Source organism: Micromys minutus, assembly GCF_963924665.1.
Source record: "Micromys minutus genome assembly, chromosome: 12".
In the NCBI taxonomy this organism is placed as follows: domain Eukaryota; kingdom Metazoa; phylum Chordata; class Mammalia; order Rodentia; family Muridae; genus Micromys; species Micromys minutus.
In genome coordinates, this window is record NC_137981.1 from 36874845 (window position 1) to 36897697 (window position 22853).

The window sequence follows — 22853 nt, forward strand, 5'->3', positions numbered from 1 at the left end:
ACAGGAAACAGCTACTGACAGGAGGACCACAGACAGAGGTAATGTAGACAGAACACAGAAACACCAGGAAGGATTTCTTATGTTTAAGCAATGCAAACAAGGCCACAGGACTATAAAAATTAACAAGGAAAATAATTTCCTACCCAAAAGAAGTTTAATCTCATTTAAAAATACTGTGTAAACGACTGATTTTTAAATACGTGTACACGTGTGTGCCTGTGTGAGGTTATGTGAAGGTGAGTGCACGTTGCCTTTGAGGTCCAGTGAGGGCATCTCATTACCTGGAGCAGGAGTTACACATGTTTGTGAACAGCTTCATCTGTGTGCTGGAACTGAACTCTACAAGAACAGTAAGCACTCATAACCAATCAGCAATCTCCCCAGCCCCTAAATTATGATTGACAACAATATCTAATATCATCTGAAACTTTCACCGAATTAATAAAAGATGAATTTTAAAAAAGCCAACAATAAAACAACACCATGAAAAGTAGATCATCTGGTATACTGTGTGGAAAAACCCTACCACAGATAGCTCCTCTGAGCTCAGCGCTCTCTCTCTCTCTCTCTCTCTCTCTCTCTCTCTCTCTCTCTCTCTCTACCTGAAGAATGTCAGTTTCCACTTTCTTTCTCCAAATAACCTGTTCAGCAAGCACCTAGAATTCCTAGAAAGCCTCTCTATGCAAATGACACATTCTTGGGTTCCCTAAGCTATAGCCAATGATACTCACCCACTCTGGAAATCCCTACCCCCTTCCCAAAAATTACATAGCCCTTAATTGACCCCAAATAAAGTTGAGCTGCCTCTCTGAAGCTGACACTGGAAGTGTGTTACTTCTGTTACATTCATGGGCCATCCAAACCCTGTTTCTAGACTCTGTTCCCTTTGTTCCCTGGTAGCCAACAGCTCCTGGGGTGGTGGGGAGGACCACACAGCTTCAAGTTTTATTAATTCTACTTTCACGAGAATCCTTGAAGCATCAAGACCTCTACCAAGAGGGCAATACAGCTTTCTCGATCTATCCTACCAAGATTTACAAAATGATTCCTACCACTATTTTTGACATTAGTTTCTTGCTTGTGCATAATGAAGTTCTCTTGTTAAGACGAATTAAATAGAGATTGCCTAAGGCATGTATTGTTTTCTTTAGAATCAGAATTCAGAACAGTATTTTTCACAAGCTAGTTAAAACTGCTAAATCCCGTTATGCAGTTAAATCTTGTACTATAGAGAAAATTTGGCTTTTTTGTTCATTTTTATAGGCTGTGCCTATATGTAGCCCAGGTTGGCCTCAAACTTGTAGAAAGTCCCCTCCCTCAGCCTTAGGAGAGCTGGGATGATATAAGGCTGTGTGTCCGGCTTGACAGTGACTTTATGGAAGGGACACACAAGCATCTTCGAATCGAAGGAGATGGTGGGCAACATTAAATGCTTTAAATCCTAAAGGACTTTTAATTCTACTACATACTTTTCCTAATTATTTAAAACCATAATATTTTCATTTATATATTTAAAATATTTTCTTCAGGTAACTTATTTGAGCTACATTAAATATTAAAGGCTTTGATAAAATTGCTGTTTTGCTGATAACTGCATGCAACACACCAATAGTTTTGAGCTAAATAATGTCTGAGTATTTGGAAGGGGCTGTGCCTTTGTGGGAGACCATTTCTTAGGGAGAGGAAAAGCATTGTGGGGCTAGAGATAAGGTGGTCAGGAGCACACACTGCTACTGCAGAGCACACACGTTAGGCTTGCAGCACACACCTCAGCCAGCTACCTGTAACTCCAGGTACAGGGGATCTGACAGCACTGGCCTCTGTAGGCACTTGCAGTCATGTGCACACACCCTCTATGGAATTAGGAATCATAGGAGGAGAAAAGCACCCTGGAAGGAGTGGGGTCAGTCCTAGAATGCGCAGCAGGCTTGGGAGGGAGTCAGCGTAGGACGCTGTGCGGGGAAGTCACTCACTAGCCATCACAAGCCTTGACCATATGCTGTTAACCAGGAAATCAAAATGCTGTTCTAGGGATCTATCACTCACAGCCAGCCATACAAAAAGCAGAAAGATGTCATTTATGTGAGATAAATCACCATAAAAATTGATGATGGCAAAGGGAAGTGATGTCAGCGGGGACAGGAAATGAAGAAATGGTTAGAGAAAAATAAGTGGTCCTTTGAAGTGAGTATGTCTCTATACAAGGAAGCAGGTAACTAGAAACCAAAGAAGAAGAAGACTTTAAAAAAAAAAAAAAAAAAGACCCCAGGTATATTGCATCCTTTACTATTTCTAGCACACACTTTATAAAAAAGTCCCAAGGCAGTAAACATCTGCTCATCAACACCTATCAGCAGCAACATCAGAAACATAAGGCAAAGGTCAAGTCAAAGTTTATTGAGGATGATGAACTATGACAGTCTCTATTAAATTATCCCTTCCTTCAAGGTGTATGTGATCAAAGCAGCAAAAGATATTTTCACTCAGTCACATAACAAGCTATTTGTCGAGATTGAAACATCTGGTCAATATCTCCTAACACTGCAATTTCATGCACAGTTAGCATTAGGGCACATTTCTCCTCTTCTTACAGGGTCCACGAGAGTGGCACATATGGCTGATCATTTCATTCAAAAAGGATTCAATTCAAGGCATTACACACAGTCGCCTGTGCTTTACGGTGTTTTAAGTCTACCTGCCATCGTTTTCCTTCATCATTGCCGACTGCTGTTCTCTTCTACTATAAAAGGCTGTAAATATGACAGAGCACTTAGAGCTTAACAGCTTTCCTGAACCCGGGTGAGAAAGCGTTTATGACAAGAGAATCTATAGAGTGCCAAGTCGTTTTCTATTGTCAGGAAGACCAAAGACATTAAAGCATTTATCATCTTATTTAGCAAGTATCTAGTATAGATTAGTAAAGTAATTTTTGTTTTTATAAAATTGTGTCTATGTAGTATGAATGTGAGAACATGTGGATGGATTGTCAATGCATGTGTGCACAAGTGGAGGCTGGAACTTGACAGAGTGTCTTGCTCTATTAGTTGTCACCTTTCTTTTAAGACAGGGTCTCTCACTGGTCCTGGAGCTTGACATTCCAGCTAAAATGGCAAGTGAGTCACCCAGAGTCCCTTGTTCCACCCTTCACTGGGCTACAGATGCATGCTGCCTGCTTTTATGCAGGTACTGGGCGTCCAAACTCAGGTCCTTATGCTTCTACAGAAATCATGTTACCACTGAGCCATCTCCCCAGCAATAGAAATCAATCCAAATATTTGACATAGGGCACAGTATATTTATGAGGGTATTCTTGAATATAATACTTGAGTATTAAAAAATAACATTAAAACAGTATCATAGAGATTTTCATTGATTTCAGGGACGATGAGATGGCTCCAAGTGTTAAAGTACCTTAGTACCAAGTCTGATGATGAGCTTGATACCTGGGATCCCTATCATGGAGTATCAATGTCCTTCCTACAATGACCTCCTCACATAAATGGAAACAATGTGTCGACACACAGAAATGTGGGAAAAAAAATAAATTTCATTTCATTAGGGGTATTGAGAATATTTTCAGCTGATAAGGAACAATCTTTTACTAGAAAGAATCAGGATGCCACAATTTTATCAGTCACATATGCTGAAAATTTTCCACTTGAAATTCATGCATTTGTTGCCATGGTAACAGAGTCCTTTCTTGAACACTTATGGTAGCAAACCTGAACTTGCACTGTAGATTTCTGTCTTTTCTTCCCTTCCTCTGGGATTACAGTTTCAAGAGAGAACTGTGCCGGGGATGGGGCACATCCAAAGCTTCTGTTTCACATTTCCTTTGACATGTTTCTTCACAGCACGACTGTGTAAGGACAGCTATTTTCTGAAACCCGGGGATTTGTCTCTCTAGCCATTAACAATGGAGGGGATTTGAATGAACAAACATCCTTGTGGTGAGTGTCACTCATGACCATCTGACAAAACTAATATGAAATGGCTAATTAAGAAAGGAAAGTATCAAAATGACAAGGCTGAGCTGACATCCAAGCTAGAGAGTCCTGGACTGCAATTCGGCATGTAATATAAATATTTAGTTTGTTCATTAATTAACTTAGTCAATTCAATCTGATGGCATTTATAGAATATGTTCTAGGGTGAGGCACACAGCGTTGTCACAGGAACACACACTATGAAGGTTCTTTCTTGTGTCATAGAGACTTTAAATACCAGACAAAGCAAAGAAACAAGGAAACAAACAAACAAAAGCTGGGCGCAGTGATGCATATCCGGTAGCAAACCAATAAGGAGGCTGAGAAACCTTGACTGCTGCCAGTTCCAGGCCAGCATCCAACAGCCTTACCTCATCTCACAGTATAACCAAGGGGCTGGGAAATGTCTCAGCAGGTAAAGCTGCACTCAGCTGAGCCTGAGGACTGGAGACCCTGATGGATGCAGAAGATTCATTCCTGCAAGTTGTCCTCTGCCTTTCATACATGTACTGTGACATGCAAGTAAACACACACACACACACACACACACACACACACACACACTCACATCCATGCTCTCAAAACAAAACCCAAACATTACCAATCACAAAAATGTGTAAAAATACCAAGCATGGAAACAGTGCTAAGCTTATGTCGGAGCCAGGCCAAGAAGAGTAAGGTAGGCATAAAATATGTAAAGAGAGAATCATGCAAAGTATGAGTTTAAGAAACTTCCTCAACCAAAAGAAGGGACAGTGTTCTTTTTTCTTCAAAATTAGACAATGATTTCTCATTAAAATGCCTGAAAACCAGCAGAACTAATGAAATCGAAAATAAGCTAGGGGGAAAAAAACAAAACAAAGCCCAGGGGGTTCTAGGTATTTGGACCTTGTTGGTGTGCTAAGAATACACATTTTATTCAGACTGTAACAGATTCTAGTGAACGATTTTAAAGAATGTCAACTTATCAAACATAAGAAAGGATTTGTTTTGCTATTTCATGTAATAGGATCAGAGAGAAAGGGAGGGTGTTAGTCACATTTTACATCTAGTCTGATAACGCCTCTGAGCTTTATCCTTAAACTATTTCTAGATCTCAACTGCTTTTTCTTAACTCCATTGTTATTACTCATTCACAATACCCACAATAGTGTCAACACTATTATTATGGTTTCCAAATCTCCTTGCTTTCAACTCTAGGTACTTACAGATATCCCTACCCTTTAAAAACGCAAGAGCCTACCACTCATCTGCTTGAAACTGCAATGCTGCTGTTTGGCAAGAGGCAAGAGCCACAGAATTCCAGGAGGCCACCAGGACTGCCTCTCAGCCTCAACCCCTCCTCCTCCTGATGATGATGATGACAATATTTGGCTCCAACCACATGATAATGGTTCTGATATTCAGCTCCTACCACAATGAACTGCGAGGAAGCTAGGCAGGTAAGCTCTTCTTTATCAAGTGTTGACTCTTGACTAGAGTCACTGAGTACTCTACATGACTTAGTCTTCTCTAAACTCTCCATCAGACCATGCCGTCTTAATATTCATGCTGTAAAATGTTCCTTTTAATTCAATACCGATGATTTCTTTCTGTCTGCTGCCTCCTTCCATCCCAATTGCCCCAGGGTCAACCTTCTAGTCTATTTATGTCTATAAATAACCATAATATCATCTTCTCCCCAACAAAACTTGAGGTTCATGAAATTAAGAACTTGTTTTTATTTACTAATATATCTTAGCTTTCAGAACAGATAAGATTATTACTATGTGAAACATAGTATTGCTTGAAACACTAAAAATGAGAAATTACAATTGTTTTATCAGATAACATAAACTTACTTTGATAATATCTATCACTGCTGCTAAGATGGGATTTTATTACACAAGAATGAAATATTGTGCTATATATCATATTTGCATTGCATGGTGTCATTCACAATGTCTAACAGCATTAAGACCTATGCAATTCTCTATTCTAAGGCCAGGGAAGTACTAAACTATTAAAATGCAGAATGTCACAGTCACCGAGAGACCAAGGAACACTAAAGATATAAAAAATGTAGACAATACAAAGAATAACTCAATCACCATTAGGAGCCCTGTGAAATTGTCTATTTTTATTTAAAAACATGGTTTTAAAAATTTATGTGTATGTGTGCATCATAGGCATATAGTACCTGTAAAGGCCAGAAGAGGAAGAACAATTCCCGACTAGTTGATATTATGGGAAGCAAAAAGGATCTCAACCACCATGATGCCCATGAAGGCAGGAAACAGAGGAAAGAAAACTATGCAGGCTGAACTGACAAGTCCTGGGGCTGAGCTGTTAGGGAAAGTCTGAGTTTAACTTTAATGTCTCTAATGCGGTTCTAGGCCAGATGGGAAAGGATGCTGTAAGAACAGAGGAGCAGGACACTGTGAAAATCCAGAAAAGGTGAGATGAGTCCCAATCCACAGAATTGTAAGGGTGCCCACGCAGATGCAACTGCAAGAGAACTGGAGAGTTTGTAGAGCCAGAGAAAAGTCAGAAGGAACAAAACCAACCCGCAGGGTAATAGTGAATCTCAAAGGGGGACTCTGTACATCAGGTGGACAACCTGTTGGGAAAATCCGAAGGGCAACTCAATTTGCACAATACTGAGATGTTGCGTAAGTTTTCTCAATGCAGATGCCTCAGCTTTCATAGTACAGACAAATGCTGGTGCTTAGGAAAAAATGAAGGTGAAAGGATGACGTCCTACCTCAACTCCTGGGACTTGACACAACATGCACTCACATTAGAATATTAATTTTGCAATATCAATCTTCAGACGCATATTCAGAGTGCAAAGAAGGAACTGAGAATGAGGCACAATGGCTTCCTAAAGAAGAACACTCATGCGGTTGAGTTTCTAGATGAGGAGCTGCTCTTCCAGGGAAAACTATTTCTATTTGAAATTATGACAGGCAGGCAAATGATCGTTATTCAGACTAAGATACTTGGCAGACATTTTCATGGAAAAAAAAAAGTAAGCCTTTCACTTAAAAAATACTGTCAAGGTTTATTGCTAATAATAAAATTGAAGCTTTCGTTTAAAAAATGATCACCATGTAAAAGCCACATCTACCACAATGAGATTCTCACTACTCAAAGACAATTTACTTGAGTTTGGTAGTGGTATTGACAAATGAAATATTTTGCAATATTATCAAGATACATATATAATAAAATGAATAAAAAATTTACAAAGGAACAATGTATTATGGTAAGAAAAAGAATCATATAAATTTGAAATTCAACTATTTGCATTTAGATTATATAAATATAAACATTTAACAGCTTTTCTGAGATAGTTTGTACAGTCATTTAAAGTGAATATGTAAATTAAAAAGCTATTAGTAAATAATACATGAGAAGAAGGCAAAATCAGTTTTCTCCAATGAAATATTTCTGGGTTGCATCAACCACACTCCAAAGCTGGCCTTATGGTCAGTAGTCTGCCAACACAAAATGTTCTAGGTAGTGTGTGTGTGTGTGTGTGTGTGTGTGTGTGTGTGTGTGTTTGTGTTTGTATGTGTTGTTGTTTAGGTTTGTTTTGTGAGAGACAAAGAATAGAAGTTGAGGTGATTAGGGAAAGAGAGGAAAATTTTCACTTGGGAGAGAAATTACAGTCAAAATATACTATGTGAAAATTTTAAAAATGTAAATCCTGCACATTTTTTTAACATTTCATTTTTTAAGTATATTCACAGTAGACTGCTAGATAAGTTGGCAACTTTATGTTAACACACTTAGGCACTCACAAAGTGCTTTCCAGAGAAGTAATACCTTGTAACAAACATTCTCATGAGCAGTGTATACATTACTGCATCAGCTTTACAAAATCACTATCATTCTGGTAGCAGCCATCCCAAACAGATACACAAAGCTATCTAATCCCGGCTGATTTCAGGTCCCTTGACAGCCTGTGATGCTAATGATCCTTCCAGGAACTTACTTGTTAGAACTTCTTAAAAAGAAAGGCTTATTATTTGGAGTCTTTGCCTGTTTTAAAATTGAACTGTCTTTTTACTGAGTTCTAATAATTCTCTATATATTCAATTAACATATAAAATAAGAGAAAACACTTAAAATTTCAGTTGTCTTTTACGTATGTGAGTGGATGGGTAGGCTCCTGGTGATTAAACTCAGAGCTTTCTGTCTAATAGGCAAATTCTCTAACACACAGCCATAACTCTAGTACCAGATGGGGACAACCCTTTCAAGCACAAAACTTTCTTTTGTTTTATTTATTTATTTATCATCATATTAAGTATCTTTTTGCTGAACACAAGCTATTCTAAATGTCTTTGGAGAGTTAAGTCTTTACTTAGAGTTAACTGCAGGGGTGATTTAAGAATTGAGCTTCACTGTCCCAGGACCTTTCGTTGAAAAGACTATCTTCCTCTCCCATGGTATCTGTAATAAACATGTCTCCCAAGGACTCAGGAGCTTGAATACTATATCCTCAGCTAGTGGTCCTGCTTTGGGAGACTGGACACTCTCTCACGTAGAACTGGACTAGGAAATGCAGGTCACACCAAGTCTTTGAGGAAGAAGCTACCCTGGCAGAGCTTTTGGCTCACCCAAATCTGGGAGGTGTTCCCACCACCTCAGACGAAGCTGCTTCACCCTGCCATGAAGTATGATTTCCACTGGAACTGTGATTCTCACAAGTTCTTTCTCAGTCATTTGTTTCTGGCATGTACTTTGTCAAAAATCAAAAGTTTGCCATAAGTAGGACAACTTATTTCTGGACTTGAAAATTAAACCACTTGTCAGAGTTTCTATCGTGATGTCAATACCATAACGTATTTATTAGTGTTGGTTGGTAAATCAAGTAGAATATTTTTCAAGGTTTTTTTTTGGGGGTGGTATATCACAACTCTTAGTATCCATATGAATTTTAGGAACAGCATGTCAAACTCTTCTAAGAAATGAGTTGGGTTTTGACAGAAGATGATTTGAGAGATCTGCCATCATTAAAAAAAAAATCTAATCTTTTAAAACACGAACAAGTGATGCCTTTCCATTTAAAGTGACCTAATTTCCTGCAGAAATGTTCAGTTTCACAGCACATAACATTTTCAGTTCTTTTGATAAATTTATTAGTAAGTACTTTCTTCCTTTGGAGACTATTTTAATGGAGTTCACCCATAATTTCATATTTTGTCTTTTAACTGATACTACCATAGATCCAATACTTTTCTATTCTTGGTGTTAAGTCTAAAAATTAGATTAATTCTCTTATTCATCTTGTAACTTTTAACAGCATATAAGTTTTCATACCACACATTTGTTTCCCCAAGTTTTAATACTTTTGTTTAGTCATTTAAAGTGTATAGGTAGACTCATGGTTGTCCAACCATTAGCACAATCAGCATTAAGGACTTCCTCATTCTAAGAGGAAAGCCTGTGAGCACTTTCAGTCTCTCCCCAGTCTCCCCATCACTCTTGATGCCATGCTGTTTCCAACATGTGAACAGAAGACATAATACATGTTCATCTGCAAACTCCAGAGCCTTAATAATACATATTTATAAAATATTTGCATGTACATTTTAAAAAAGTCATCATGTATAATGTTAAAAAGGAAACAACATGATCAAAAACTATTAATGACATTTACTATTTGCTAGTATGCCACATTATCCTGAGGCTGAATATTTAATATACCTCATTAATATAAAATACAGAAGACTATGTTGAAGTCAATCTATTCCTCAATCATGCATATTCCAAATTTGCATCCAATCATAATTTATTGGCACAATAATGTAAACAAAGAAATTATAGGAGACCCCCCTCCCCCATTAAAAGGTTCAAGCGTGTCATTTATTAAAATTTTGAAAGACTGAGCCAAAATATTAAATTGTGAAAACCCAGCTATACCACTCTTGGGTGTATACCTAAAAGATGCCCTACCATACCAACGCTGGAAACAATCCAAATGTCTTACAACAAAAGAATGAATACAGAAAATGTGGTCCATTTACATTAGGAATAAGATTCAGCTATTATGAACAAGGACATCATGATTTTGCAGACAAATGAATACAACTAGAAAATATCATCCTGAGTGAGGTAACTCGGACCCAAAAGGGACATGCATGGTATGTACTCACTAATAAGTGGACATTAGCCCCCAAAAGGACAGAATGCCTAGGATATAATCCACGGAACTCAAGAAAGTTAACAAGTGAGGATGTTTCAATCTTATTTTGGAGGGAGAAAAAAAAGCAATCACAGGAGGCAGAGGGAGAGAGAGCACAGGTGGGAGAGGGGAGGAGAAAAGGGAACATGATCAGGTATGGGGTGGGGGGGGGGAGACAGGAGAAAGTATCAGAGAACTGGGAGGTGAGAGACTCTCAGGACTCGAAGGGAGTGACCTTAGATGACAAGTCCAACAGTGGGGAGAGGGAACGTGTAGAGCCCACCTCCAATAGAAAGATGAGCATCAAGTAGAAGGATGGGGCCGCCATCCCATGGTCAAAAACTCTGGCCCAGAATTGTTCCTGTCTAAAAGAATTGCCAGGACAAAAATGGAGAAGAGACTGAGAGAAAGGAGGTCCAGGGACCAGCCCAACTTGGGACCCATCTCAAAAGGAGGCTTCAAGGCCTGACACTATTACTGATGCTATAGTGTGCTTACAGACATGGCTGGCCTATGTGAGGCCCAACGAGCAGCTCTCTGAGACAGATGCAGATGCTTACACCCAACCATTGAACTGAAGCTGGGAACCCCTGTGGCTGAATTATGGAAAGGCTTGAAGAAGCTGAGGAGGGTGACCCCATAGGAAGACCAGCAGTGTCAACTAACTCAGACCCCTGAGATCTCTCAGACACTGAGCCACCAACCAGGCAGCATACACGAGCTAGTCTGAGGCCACTGACACATATACAGCAGAGGACTGCCTGGTCTGGCCTCAGTGGGAGAAGATGCACCTAACCTCAAGAGACTTGAGGCCCTAAGGAATGGGGAGGCCTGGAAGGGATGGTGTGGGGTGGATGGGTACATCTTCTGGGAGACAGGGGCAAGAAGAAATGGGATGAGGAACTATGGGAGGGCATACTTGGAGGAAGGTAAGGACTTTACTTTAAAAAACTAAAAGTAATAATAAAAAAAGAACATGACAAAAAAGAGAAAGAAAACAATTTTGTCAAAATGAAGACTACTTTAGATAGTTCTGGTTTTGTAAAAAATAATTGTTACCTAGGAAATTAAGCAAAACAAATAAACATACTATAGCATAGTTTGAGATATACAGTTATTTATAAAAGTTGATTTACTCTATGATTAAATAATGAGTTGAAAATTTCAAGTTGAATTTTATCACCTCATTTTGTGTTATATGAAGACAATCTTCTGATTAATTAAGCTAAACAGATTTGAAGGAAGATATACTCTTATTGCCTTAAACTGAGTGGGAAAACATTTGAGTTTTTGGAAGTAACTGTAATATCATTATTGATTACAGATACTAGTTATAGGGTAGAAGGTTATCCTCTGCTTCTAGATGTAGAGAAATTTTATGAGGATCTGGAGGTAAATAGTCCAGTGATTTTTCTGAGCCTATTATGGTGCACACAGGATTTTGCTAAGTTCACATGGAAGGTAAATCTACTATCTGCTGTGTTATTTTGCTGGTGGAAAAAAAAAAAAAAGAACCTCACGACCCATCAGTCTCAGCAATAAAAACAGATGTGTGCACACTGGCAGCAAACATAAAAATACTCACCTGATAATTAACAAAAAACTCTGCTTAACAATCAGTTAAGAACAGAACTGCAACTAACGCCTAATCAAAGTATATGTGATGCACACATTCTCTTTGTCAGGTAGTTCCAGTCCACCGGGGCTTGGGAGCACTGAACAGCCTATCAACAGACCGCCCAAGCAAAATCATGGCACCAAACACAACCACAAAAACCATTCCTTATGGTAGCTCAAACGGGCAGGCAGACCACACAGAAGTAAAACAACTAAAATTTCCTGTTGCTCTGAGGGTTTGTAAATTAGTAAGTCAGTTTACAAAGTGAGAATAAAACACACACACACACACACACACACACACACACACACTCAACCATGGCCTCTGACACAAATCTAACTGAAGGTTCGAAGCCATTCCAGAGGAGGAAAAAGAAACAACCCTACTCTTTCAGTGGATTTATGGAGATCCCAAAGTGCGATCCAATCAAGTCCATGAAACAGTTTAAATTCACCAGGCCACGCAACCTCTCAGTGGCACGAGGAGTTAGCACACTTCAAGCTCTGAGTTAATAAACCTCCATCTATAACATCCAAATATCCAGAAACAGAAAACTGACTATCGGGTGTCAAGTCTGAGGGAAGAAGAGAATGGTAGAAGGACGTCTTCGCAGGTATGAGGGCTTCCACTGGAAAGTTGAGGGTGTGAAGTCACGTAGGAGTACTGTTTAAGCAGCACTGCTGGTAAAGTGACCGTCACAATGATCTCTTTCATGTGTGATGACTTTTATATAAATTAAACAAGATATAAAAGATAGCCAAGGTTGCTTTTAGTCTAAATAGCGTACACTCTATACTACCTAGAAGAGCCCGAAAATTCGAGAATTTCAGCACTGACTGTAGGACAGTCAGAGCAGCTGTTGGAAATAGAAAGGAAAAGTGTTAGTAACAACCTACTTGGATAAACTGCAGCAAGGGAGAAAGGAATGTCAAGAAGGGTTGTTAGAAATGGCAACTCCAGGTAAATTTTTTACAGGGCTCCTGAGGAAGTAGACGATATCACAATTCCTACCCGTGGCCCTCCAGCTATGCAACAGAGCTCACTGGAAAATGTTGGGAATCTTTTAGCAAGATCTCAGAAATGCAACGACCTTGGGAGAAGATTTAAGAAGGAGGAGGAGAAGTAGTGGCAGAGCTGGAGCAGCAGGGATGGCCAGCCATGGAAAAGGATGGAGATGGGCCAGGAAAGGAGGAAACCCCAGAGGGAGTGGTAGCACAGAGGACATCAAGAGAAGAGGCTACAACAGGCAGTGGGGTCCACACTGAGTGATGTTACAGATAAATCAGATGGGGAAAGACTTAAGACACAGCAGTAGACTTGGCATCTTTATAGTCAAGGGGGGTCCAGCCAGCTGGTTTCAGACAAGGGATAAGAGCAGTAGGTTAGACAGGAAGTGTGGATCACATTTTCATGAAATTCAAAAAGAAGGGAATAAAAGATGAGGAGATGCAGGATTTGTTTTATGGTGATTTGGGAACATATTTATAGCAAGGCAGCGGCTGCGAGGGAGAGAGCAAAGTTGAGAGGGGTCTCAGCAGGAAAAGAAATAACAGAGGAAGGCTCACATAATAAGGACACTGCCCATTCCTGAAATACTGGACAGGAGCAAGAAATTCCAAGCGTGAACAGAACTAAGCATGGCTACTTATTATATATTATATGTCTCAATAACTCAATGCAAAGAGAAATCAAAAGGTTGTCTTCCATGAAAGAAATGGAAATCTGAGCAGAAATGAATTATCTTAGTAAACTCTAAAGAAAATAAGGAAGGAAGTTGATGGCAAGGTTTTTATGACACAGGTGCATGTGTCAAAGGCTTGGTTACCAGCTTGTGGCACTATTATTAGGTAGCTGGACCTTTAAGAGGCAAGATTTAATTGAAGGGTCAGCGGGAGGGCTTCCCAGCCTTTCATCTTTGTTTTCTCTTCCTAAGTTCAAACCATGAGACACCATGTGACGAGACCCCGGACAGAAACATGTAAACCTGGGATAATAATCTTTGAGTCTTTTGACCATCTGAGGCATTTCAGAATGAAGAAGTTTCAGAATGGAAAACAGTTTGCTCCTGTGATGAACAATATGTCAGTATGGAAGGCAGCTAGGAGTTAAGCAGTTTCCCATCCACCAGAAGAAAATATTTACTATGTGTGTATTATAAGGTTTCTATTACTCTCGTATATCCCTGACAAAGAAATTTGTGGTTTTGTATAAAGTATATATTTTCAAAGCATTCAACTATAGTTTTCTGAGCACAAACCTCATCGTGTAATCTCTATATGTATATCTTACATTATTCCTTGAAATAAAAGAACTGCAGTTTTAAACTGGGTACAGAGACCTTTAAAGAAATTGCTCTCAAGTCGCAGCAAAAAGCCTATATTAATGCACAAATAAGGACTTTTCCATAAATGTTCCACAATCACTTAAGGAGGAACTTCAAATAAGAACTTATGGATATGAAGCAATTACATAGAAGTAACAAAGTGATCCTCTAATTTTATATTCACTGTAAGATATAGAATTTTTTGAAAGTTTGATTATAAATACATTGTGAATTAAGTCTTACAGTTTATTGTGAATTACAATGTTAAATATTGAGAAAATATCCTCATAATTTCTCTTGAACACTACTGTATATTCAATCTATAGAACATGACATATGTTCCTATGATGGGTACAAAACTGTCAACTTAACCAAACCTAGAATAACATCAGAAACAGTTCTCCGTGTGGTCAGCACCACTCCATGGTCTTTGTAGTCAAGAAAGGAAGCAGAGCAGGAGCAGGCGCTCATCACTACTGTTTGCCGATGTGGATATGGTGTGGGCAGCAGCTTCCTGCTCTTGCTGCTTTGTTTCCCTGTCATGATGGACAGAACCCGAACTGTGACTTAAACCTTCCCTCTTAAGACGTTGTCAGAGTATTTCACTACAGCAATCGGAAAGGCAGCCAAGACAACTAAGTAGACGTTTTATCAATTACAACTAATAATATCTGTGCATATATCCAAAACGCGAGTTAAAGAGTTCACTGTGAGACTTCCCTTGTCTCTGCTGATCAGTCTTTCAGTTTAGCATACCAGGGACGGAAAAATGTTCATTAGTCAAAATCAGGAACACACAAATGTGCTAGCAAATACTTATTTTACAGGTCTATGCCAAATGATAGTTATCATACTTTCTAGTTATTTTCTCTGTGTATGGTAAAAGACACAGAAGTGTCGATTTACAAATAGAAGTTTCAAATTGCAGTGTCAAGTCAGAAACCATGGGGGGTCTACTATTTATGTTATATATAATCTATGAGGTTAAGGCAGCCACACGGTGTTTGTCATTAACTCACACCTCTATCCCCACCCCAATGGGACAGTGCAGCAAGAGATGGATGTTACCAGTATATACCGTGAACCACATCACAGGGGGGATTCCCAAACCAAGAAACTCTTATCTTCTACTGCTGTTCTGATTTACTCCAAAGAAGGAAATGACTCATTTCTCTAACATGGAAGTAGATCTTATGACGGTGATGGTGGTAGTGGTGTGTGTGTACATAGTATAAACCTGTTTGTCTCCGGTTTATACCATGTACACAGTAGCATTATTGTCCTAAGATTTCTTATATAAACCCAAGCACTGTAAATGCCATGCACTTCTTTTTCCTGCTTGTTTACTTTTTAAGACTATGCTGGCTTTGAGCTTACTATGAAGAACAGCCTTCAACTCAGACTACCTGCCTCTGCCTCCCAAGGGCTGAGATTAAAGGCCTGTGCCACACCCACTGTTAACAAAAGTATAAGATACGCTGGTTTCAAATTCATCCTCCTGCAGTTATCTCTTCTGCATATTGTACCTCAATGTGCCATCACAACCAGATGTAAATGGCTTTGTTTAGAGAAACATGAGAAATCTATTAACTGATTACCCACTTCTAAGCTGGAGTAAGAGACACATAGAAGTACTGTAAGGTTAGGTGTAATGTTCCTGAGAGGACAACTACGGAGACTTTATCAGCGAAATAGGATTATTTGAGATGTATTGAATAGAAGTACTTCTGGTTCCCCTGATGCAAAATGACATCCTAGTAAGTAGGCGTCTTATAGAATAACCCACTAATGCCTATTGTGTGAAGACTATGATTCTAATTAACCATTTTTATACATACTTTCAAGCTCTACTGTGTAACCTAATAGTAAAAGAGGTTTTATCTGGGACTGAAGAGTTAAAAGTACTTGTTGCTCCAGGACATAAATTAAGTTACGAGCACTGAGGTGGGGCACCTCACAAACACCTGTAATTACTACCTCACAACAAATATAGTTTAATTTATTTTTATTTTATATGCATGTATATTTTACACATGTGTATGTCTGTTTACCACATGCATGTCTGGTGTTCAATTAGCCCACTAGAGCCCATTAGGATGCACTATCTACATGCTGGTAAGTGACCCTGGGTCCTTTGTAAAAGCAGTGAGTACTCTCAAGCACCAAGCCAACTCTCTACCCTTTCAGAACAAATACTTAGGAAAATAAGAGAGAGGAAACCTGAGTTTTAAGTAGAGTTAAAATTAGAAAGGAATAATGGTACAACTCAGTGGTAGGGTATTGTCTGGCACGCAAGAGACTGTAGCATTATTAAATATATAAATGCTGAGAGATGTCAAAAAGGTAAGAACCAGTTACTCAGCTGCCAAGTAAACACAGATAACAGGGAGACACTAAATTACAATGAAAACGTGATGGTCCCAAGTGAGGAAAAATAGCAAAGCTGGGGACCTGTCCTTCCCACTGACATGACAGGTTTCCATTCTGCCTGGCTGAGAACCTGTGCTGTAACAGCCGACTCACCTCCATCCCACTGTGTGTTTCTATACAATTTCTCTCAACTCTGTCAGCAAATGCTCTCAGCTCATGGGAGAACAGTCAGGAAGAGGGTGTGATTCAAACACAATGCCTAAGGAGCTTTTAAGAAAACAACATTAAATCTTATTATGTCAATTCGTGATTGCCCAGACGGGGCTCTGCCAGAGTCAGACAGAGTCAGCTGAGCAAGCTTGCAGCTAACCATCAGACTGAACATGGAGACCCCAGAGCAGGTGCTAAAGAAAGAACTGAAGGAGCAGAAAGGGTCTGCAACCCCTTGGGAAGAACGTTGTCAACCAACCACACCCTCTACAACTCCCATGGATTAAAACACCAACCATTGAGCACACACGGAGAGACCCATGGCTCCAGGTGCATATGTAGCTGAAGATAGCAGTGTCTGGCATCAATGTGAGAAGAGGAGGAGGGAGTGCACCTTCATGAACACAAGTGGAGGGCGAGGGGGGGTGGGAGTGGGGAGGTGTAAGGGGATAGATAACATTTCAAATGTAAATACAGAGTGTCTAATGAAATAAAATAAAATAAAAAAGAAAGCAAAATGAAATCTCAGCCTATGTATATTATGTCAATCTGTGATTGCACAGCTAGGTATGTACTTTCTATGTTACCTAATATGGCTTTCTTCTGCCATTTAGATACCTTCAGTATTTTTCAGCTTTGGAGAAGCTTTAAAAACACAGTACATTCCCTCTTAACAATTCTGAGAAGTGATCTAAGGAGAAAGCGAATGCTTCTTACTAACAGGTGGTTTACAGAGTAAGAATTCAGCAGGACATGGTTATAATCACAGTAGTAACAAGGCTGAGGCACACTTTAGAGGTTCTATCAGTTACGAAATTAACAGAGATAACATGCAATGTTAACAGACACCCAGGAATGTATCTGGGATTGCCAACGAGGCCGCACAGAGGAGGAAACCTGTTCTGGTAAGAACTTCCTCCGGATGCCAAGCTTCTACCTGTTCTCAGACACAGCCTCAGGTCAACGCCAGCAGTCATCCCTTTCTTTACATTGCTTCTTTGTTCTTCCTTTGTGGTTTGACAGGGTCAAAGGCACTGGAACTTCCTGCCCTTAAACTCACAGAGATGCACCTGCCTAGTGCCACCACACCCAGCATGAAATGATTTTTTAATTGATTAAAGATTTTGAAAAAAAAATAAACCTAATTTCTAGTTTGGGATGTTTTTATAGCTCAAGGGGAAAAAAATATCAGGTCACCATCAAGGAACTCTGCACGTTATCATATAATCCGAGCATTTGAAAATAAAGATTGTTTTCTCTTTACATTAGAAAACCTTAAAACACTGCACCTAAATAGTTTTAGTGTTAACTTTCTAAAAATTTTATTTTATAGAAACATAAAAAAATGTAAGAATTTGACTCAAAACTGATGAGTAAAATTTAGAAGAAGACAATGCATTCATTTGACCAGTTTTCAGGTCTTAAACCAACCTTCCATTCCTGTGAAAAAGAACTTCAGCATGCCATTAATATTTTCATATATCAATGATTTTTGTTTTGTTAGTATTTTATTGAAAAGTGTTCTATTTTTAGAATAAATTGGCCTGTAATTTTACTCATGACATATTTTGTCTAATTTGGGTAAAACTGTGATACCCAGTTTCATAAAATGTTTTAAGAAATAGTTGAAATACTTTCAAACTGATTATAAATCGAAAGCTATCTTTCTTAAAATTGTAATTTCTTAAAGTTAAAGCATTCAAGATCACAAGTGGGGTAGACTTTTAAATGACAATAAAACCACAAAAGAGAAATACTAATCAGGGCCTGAAGGATGAATCCTTGGCTGTCCTCCAGAGAACGAAGTTGGTTCCTAGCATCCATGTAGTGGTTACATCACACTAACTGTAACTCCAGTCCCAGGGGATCTGATGCCATGCTTTGGTGTCACACTGCATGAGGTGACATAAAGACACACATTCAGGCAAGCACCCATACACATATACAAAAATTGGGGAATAAATACATTAACTAAATGATTATTCCATACACAGTTCTGTAAGTTAGATAACTTTATAAAAATATTAGTCATAATACCAGTAAAATAAGATTAATAACTACTATAAAATATTGAAATGAGCTAGTAATTAAATAAGATAGATAAATTCTTAGCTACAAACCATTGAAAATAAATCAGGAAAAATTAGGTAATTTAATACATTAGGGAGGAGAATCTATAATAAAAAAATTATCAACAAAGAATATCCTGGACCAAATAACTTCATTATTACATTTAAAAAATGCTTAAAGAAAAATTCTAAAAGTGCCCAGAAACTGCTCCAATATTAGAACTGGGAATACATCATTTTATTATATTAATATAACAGTGCTATCAAAATCAGATAAAAAGTGATTAATAAAAAGAGAAATTTAACCTATATACAACAAAGAAAAATTATCAGCAAATGAAAATAATTATGGCGTGCTGAAAAGGAATTTATTTGAGGAATGCAAGGTTGGCTTAAGATCTGAAAATGAAGGGCAGGAGAGGTGGTTCCTCTGCTCTTTCAGAAGACTTCGTTTAAATCTTACACTCCCATGAAGCAGTTCACAACCTCTTGAAATTCTACCGTAAGGGTCTGACCACCTTTTTTTGGCCTGCTCATGGACCAGAAACACAGGTAGTACACAGACATACATGTCAGAAAAATATCCATTTACATAAAATTAAAAAAAAAGAACTGAAAGCCAATTAATGCAATAAAAGACATCAGGGGAAAAAAAAAAAACCAGAGACAGAGAAACAGACACACAGAGATGCATGCACTCACAAATCAGGTATAAAATTCAAAACTGATTCAGAATAAAAACACTCTAAATTTAGCCCAGGGACAGATGGAAGTTTCTTTAATCTGACTAATACTAAAAACCAGAATCCTCACCATTCCCAGAACTTGGAAAGTTGAGGTAGGATATGTAGTTCAAGTTTAGTCTTTACATAGTCAACCTAGGAAGAAGGGCTTCTTCCTTTCCTCTGGCGGCAGCCATCAGGTGAGCCAAGATGGGCGCATACAAGTACATCCAGGAGCTATGGAGGAAGAAGCAGTCCGACGTGATGCGCTTTCTTCTGAGGGTCTGCTGCTGGCAATACCGCCAGCTCTCCGCACTGCACAGGGCTCCCCGCCCCACCCGGCCAGATAAGGCGCGAAGGCTGGGGTACAAGGCTAAGCAAGGTTATGTTATCTACAGGATTCGTGTCCGACGTGGTGGTCGCAAACGCCCAGTTCCTAAGGGTGCAACTTACGGCAAGCCTGTCCACCATGGTGTTAACCAGCTGAAATTTGCCCGAAGCCTTCAGTCTGTTGCTGAGGAGAGAGCTGGGCGCCATTGTGGGGCTTTGAGAGTCCTGAATTCCTACTGGGTTGGTGAAGATTCCACATATAAATTTTTCGAGGTCATCCTCATTGATCCGTTCCATAACGCTATCAGAAGAAATCCTGACTCCCAGTGGGTCACCAAACCAGTCCACAAGCACAGGGAGATGCGTGGGCTGACATCTGCTGGCCGCAAGAGCCGTGGCCTTGGAAAGGGTCACAAGTTCCACCACACTATTGGTGGATCTCGCCGTGCAGCCCGGAGAAGGCGCAACGCTCTCCAACTCCACCGTTACCGCTAATACACGTGTTATTTGTAAAATTCATATCCAATAAACAATTTAGGACAGTCAAAAAAAAAAAAAAAGACCAACCTAGGCTATGTGAGAGAGAGCCTGTCTAAACAGCAGCAGCAACACACATGAGGCAGGGTGTGTGTGTGTTTGTGTCAAAATAAGCAAAAACAGAAACAAAAGAATAAAAATTTAAAAAGGAAATAAAGAAAGCATTCTATTTACCATATTCCAATGTGAAAATATTTAGAAATAAATTCTCTTTAAAGCACAACAGTTAAACTCTATAAATTATAAAATACGGTTGATATAAATTCAAGTTTGTCAAAAAATGAAAAAATATTTCATATACACAGTTAGGAAGACTGTTAAAATAACATTATTTGATACTGGGAGTTATGGCACATTTACTGGCAATCCCGGAGATTACAAAAACAGAATCCCTAGAAAGCAGAATTTTTAGCCTAAGATAAAAAGGTTCCCTCTCACAAAACAAACAAACAAAACCCAATCATGGAGCAACAATAAAAATAGATAGCAGTCCCACTATACACAGAACACAGTTCCCACAAAGGCTCAGATATATGTTTGTGTAAGTTGGCAAGAGGACTCTAAAATACACATATAACTGCAACAGACTCAAGAATTAGAACAAGGCAGGTGGAGAGTGGCAGCTAAAATGTATGGGACGTCATGTTTTTATGCATATATGTTCCTGTTCGTACTTAACTATTACCTGTGTGCAAGTCCTGTGCACATGTGTAAAAGCCCCAAGGCAGCATGAATCACCCCTTATCCTATCTTTAAAGACAGGGTATCCATAAAACTTGGAGCAGGGTGATTCAGTGGACTGACTAATTAGAAAGCCCAAGGGATCCATCCCAGCTAACATGCATCAAAATTGGGACCTGGCTTTTATGCTTTTATGTCGGGGCTGGGGATGGGACTCAGGCCCCCATGTCTCCAGTGAGGACTTCACTGACTAACCCATTCTTCAGCCTTGGGATTTCTCTTGGAGGTGATAAAAATACTACAGATTTAGAATGGTCATGGTAGTTCATATCAACAATAGTAAATGTCATGGAATTCCAACTTCTGAATGGGATTTGGGGTGTTTGCTATCTCTATATTAAGTCAGTGTCTTAAAGTTTAGGATGTAAACAAAATGAAAGACTATTCCCTTTCATTCAGGTGAGAGTCGCCAAAAGGTACCAGGTTATAATGTCACTTGGCGCTAAGTCTATGTTTCGTTGTTTCTTTGTGCTTAAAAATTTGGAAAAAGACATACAGCAGCAACTGAGTCATGAATTACATATCTTTGAATGACGGGAAGAGATAAACAAATTTTAAGGAAATGCAACCAAGCAAATACACACAACACAGAACTGTTGTTTCCTATGTGAGGAGCAGCTTATGGATGCCAACGCACCATGAATGGGACACCCAGACATAGTAGAAAACTTGTCAACACCAATGTGAACGCAGAAGAACACATTAAAAAAATTGGACAGTAAGAAAAATGAAAGCTAAACGTCATCTTAATGTATATATATATACATACATATATATACATATATATACATACATATATATACATATATATACATACACACACACACACACACACACACACATATATATATATATATATACCACACGGCACCAAGGAAAATAAGTTCAATTCTGCATAGTACCATAGCAACGCACGATAAGTGTGAGTCATATTGTATCTACATATTCACTTTGAATATGTGACATTGTGCTGGCCAATTTTTATGTCAGCCTGACACAGGTTAGAGGAATTTGGGAAGGGTGGAGCTCAGTTGAGGAAATGTAGCTCTCCCCACTGCCTGTAGGCAAGGCTGTGGTGCATTTCCTTGACTGCTGATGTAGGCACTGCCACCTCTGGGATGGTGGCCCTAGGTACTATAAAGAAGCAAACTAAAAAAGTCAGGAAAACAAGTCAGTGGGCAGACGCACTTCGTGGCCTCTGCTTCAGTTCCCACCCTGAATTCCTGCCCTGGCTTCCTTCAACGAAGGGCTGTGACCTAGTTTTAAGCTGCAATCAACCCTTTCCTGCCTCGCTGTCTGTGGTCATGGTCTGTATCACAGCAGTAGAAACTCTAACCAAAACAGCAATAAAGATAATTAGATATGAACTGAATTAATACCTCCAGTCACTAAGAAATTTTTTATGAATGTGCTTCCTAAAATTGATGGTTTGTTTTGCGTGCTTGTTTGCTTGATATAAGGCAGCTCTGGCTGGCCTGGAACTCAATTTCGGTTCCTCAGATTTATTTATTTTTTTTTTTTTAAAAGAAGTATTTCTGAGCCAGTGTTTCAATGTTGTGCATAATTGTACTACTCAGTAACTAGGGAAACGGGCAATAGTATTAGTTAAATAAGCATGCTCTGCATGAATCTGACAGTCACTTTAAGCATTCAAATGTTAGATTAGCAGTGAACATGCCATGAAGATATTTATGACAGTATAAAAGTAGCCTGACTGAGAAGCCAGTCTCCGACAAGCAGCAGTGACTCCCCGGCTTGCCTGCACGGCCTGA

General features: G+C 39.1%; 2 protein-coding genes across 4 annotated transcripts in view; one reads left to right on the forward strand and one right to left on the reverse strand.

Annotated features, from left to right (window-relative positions):
- Positions 1–22853, reverse strand: part of ADK (adenosine kinase) — a 374447-nt gene that overhangs the window by 213817 nt on the left and 137777 nt on the right. The window lies entirely within an intron of this gene.
- On the forward strand, positions 19684–20298 carry LOC308427696 (large ribosomal subunit protein eL15-like; the record flags this gene model as incomplete). Its single annotated transcript, XM_080925878.1, has 1 exon — positions 19684–20298. One exon carries the CDS (start codon positions 19684–19686, stop codon positions 20296–20298), a length of 615 nt encoding a protein of 204 aa, XP_080782004.1.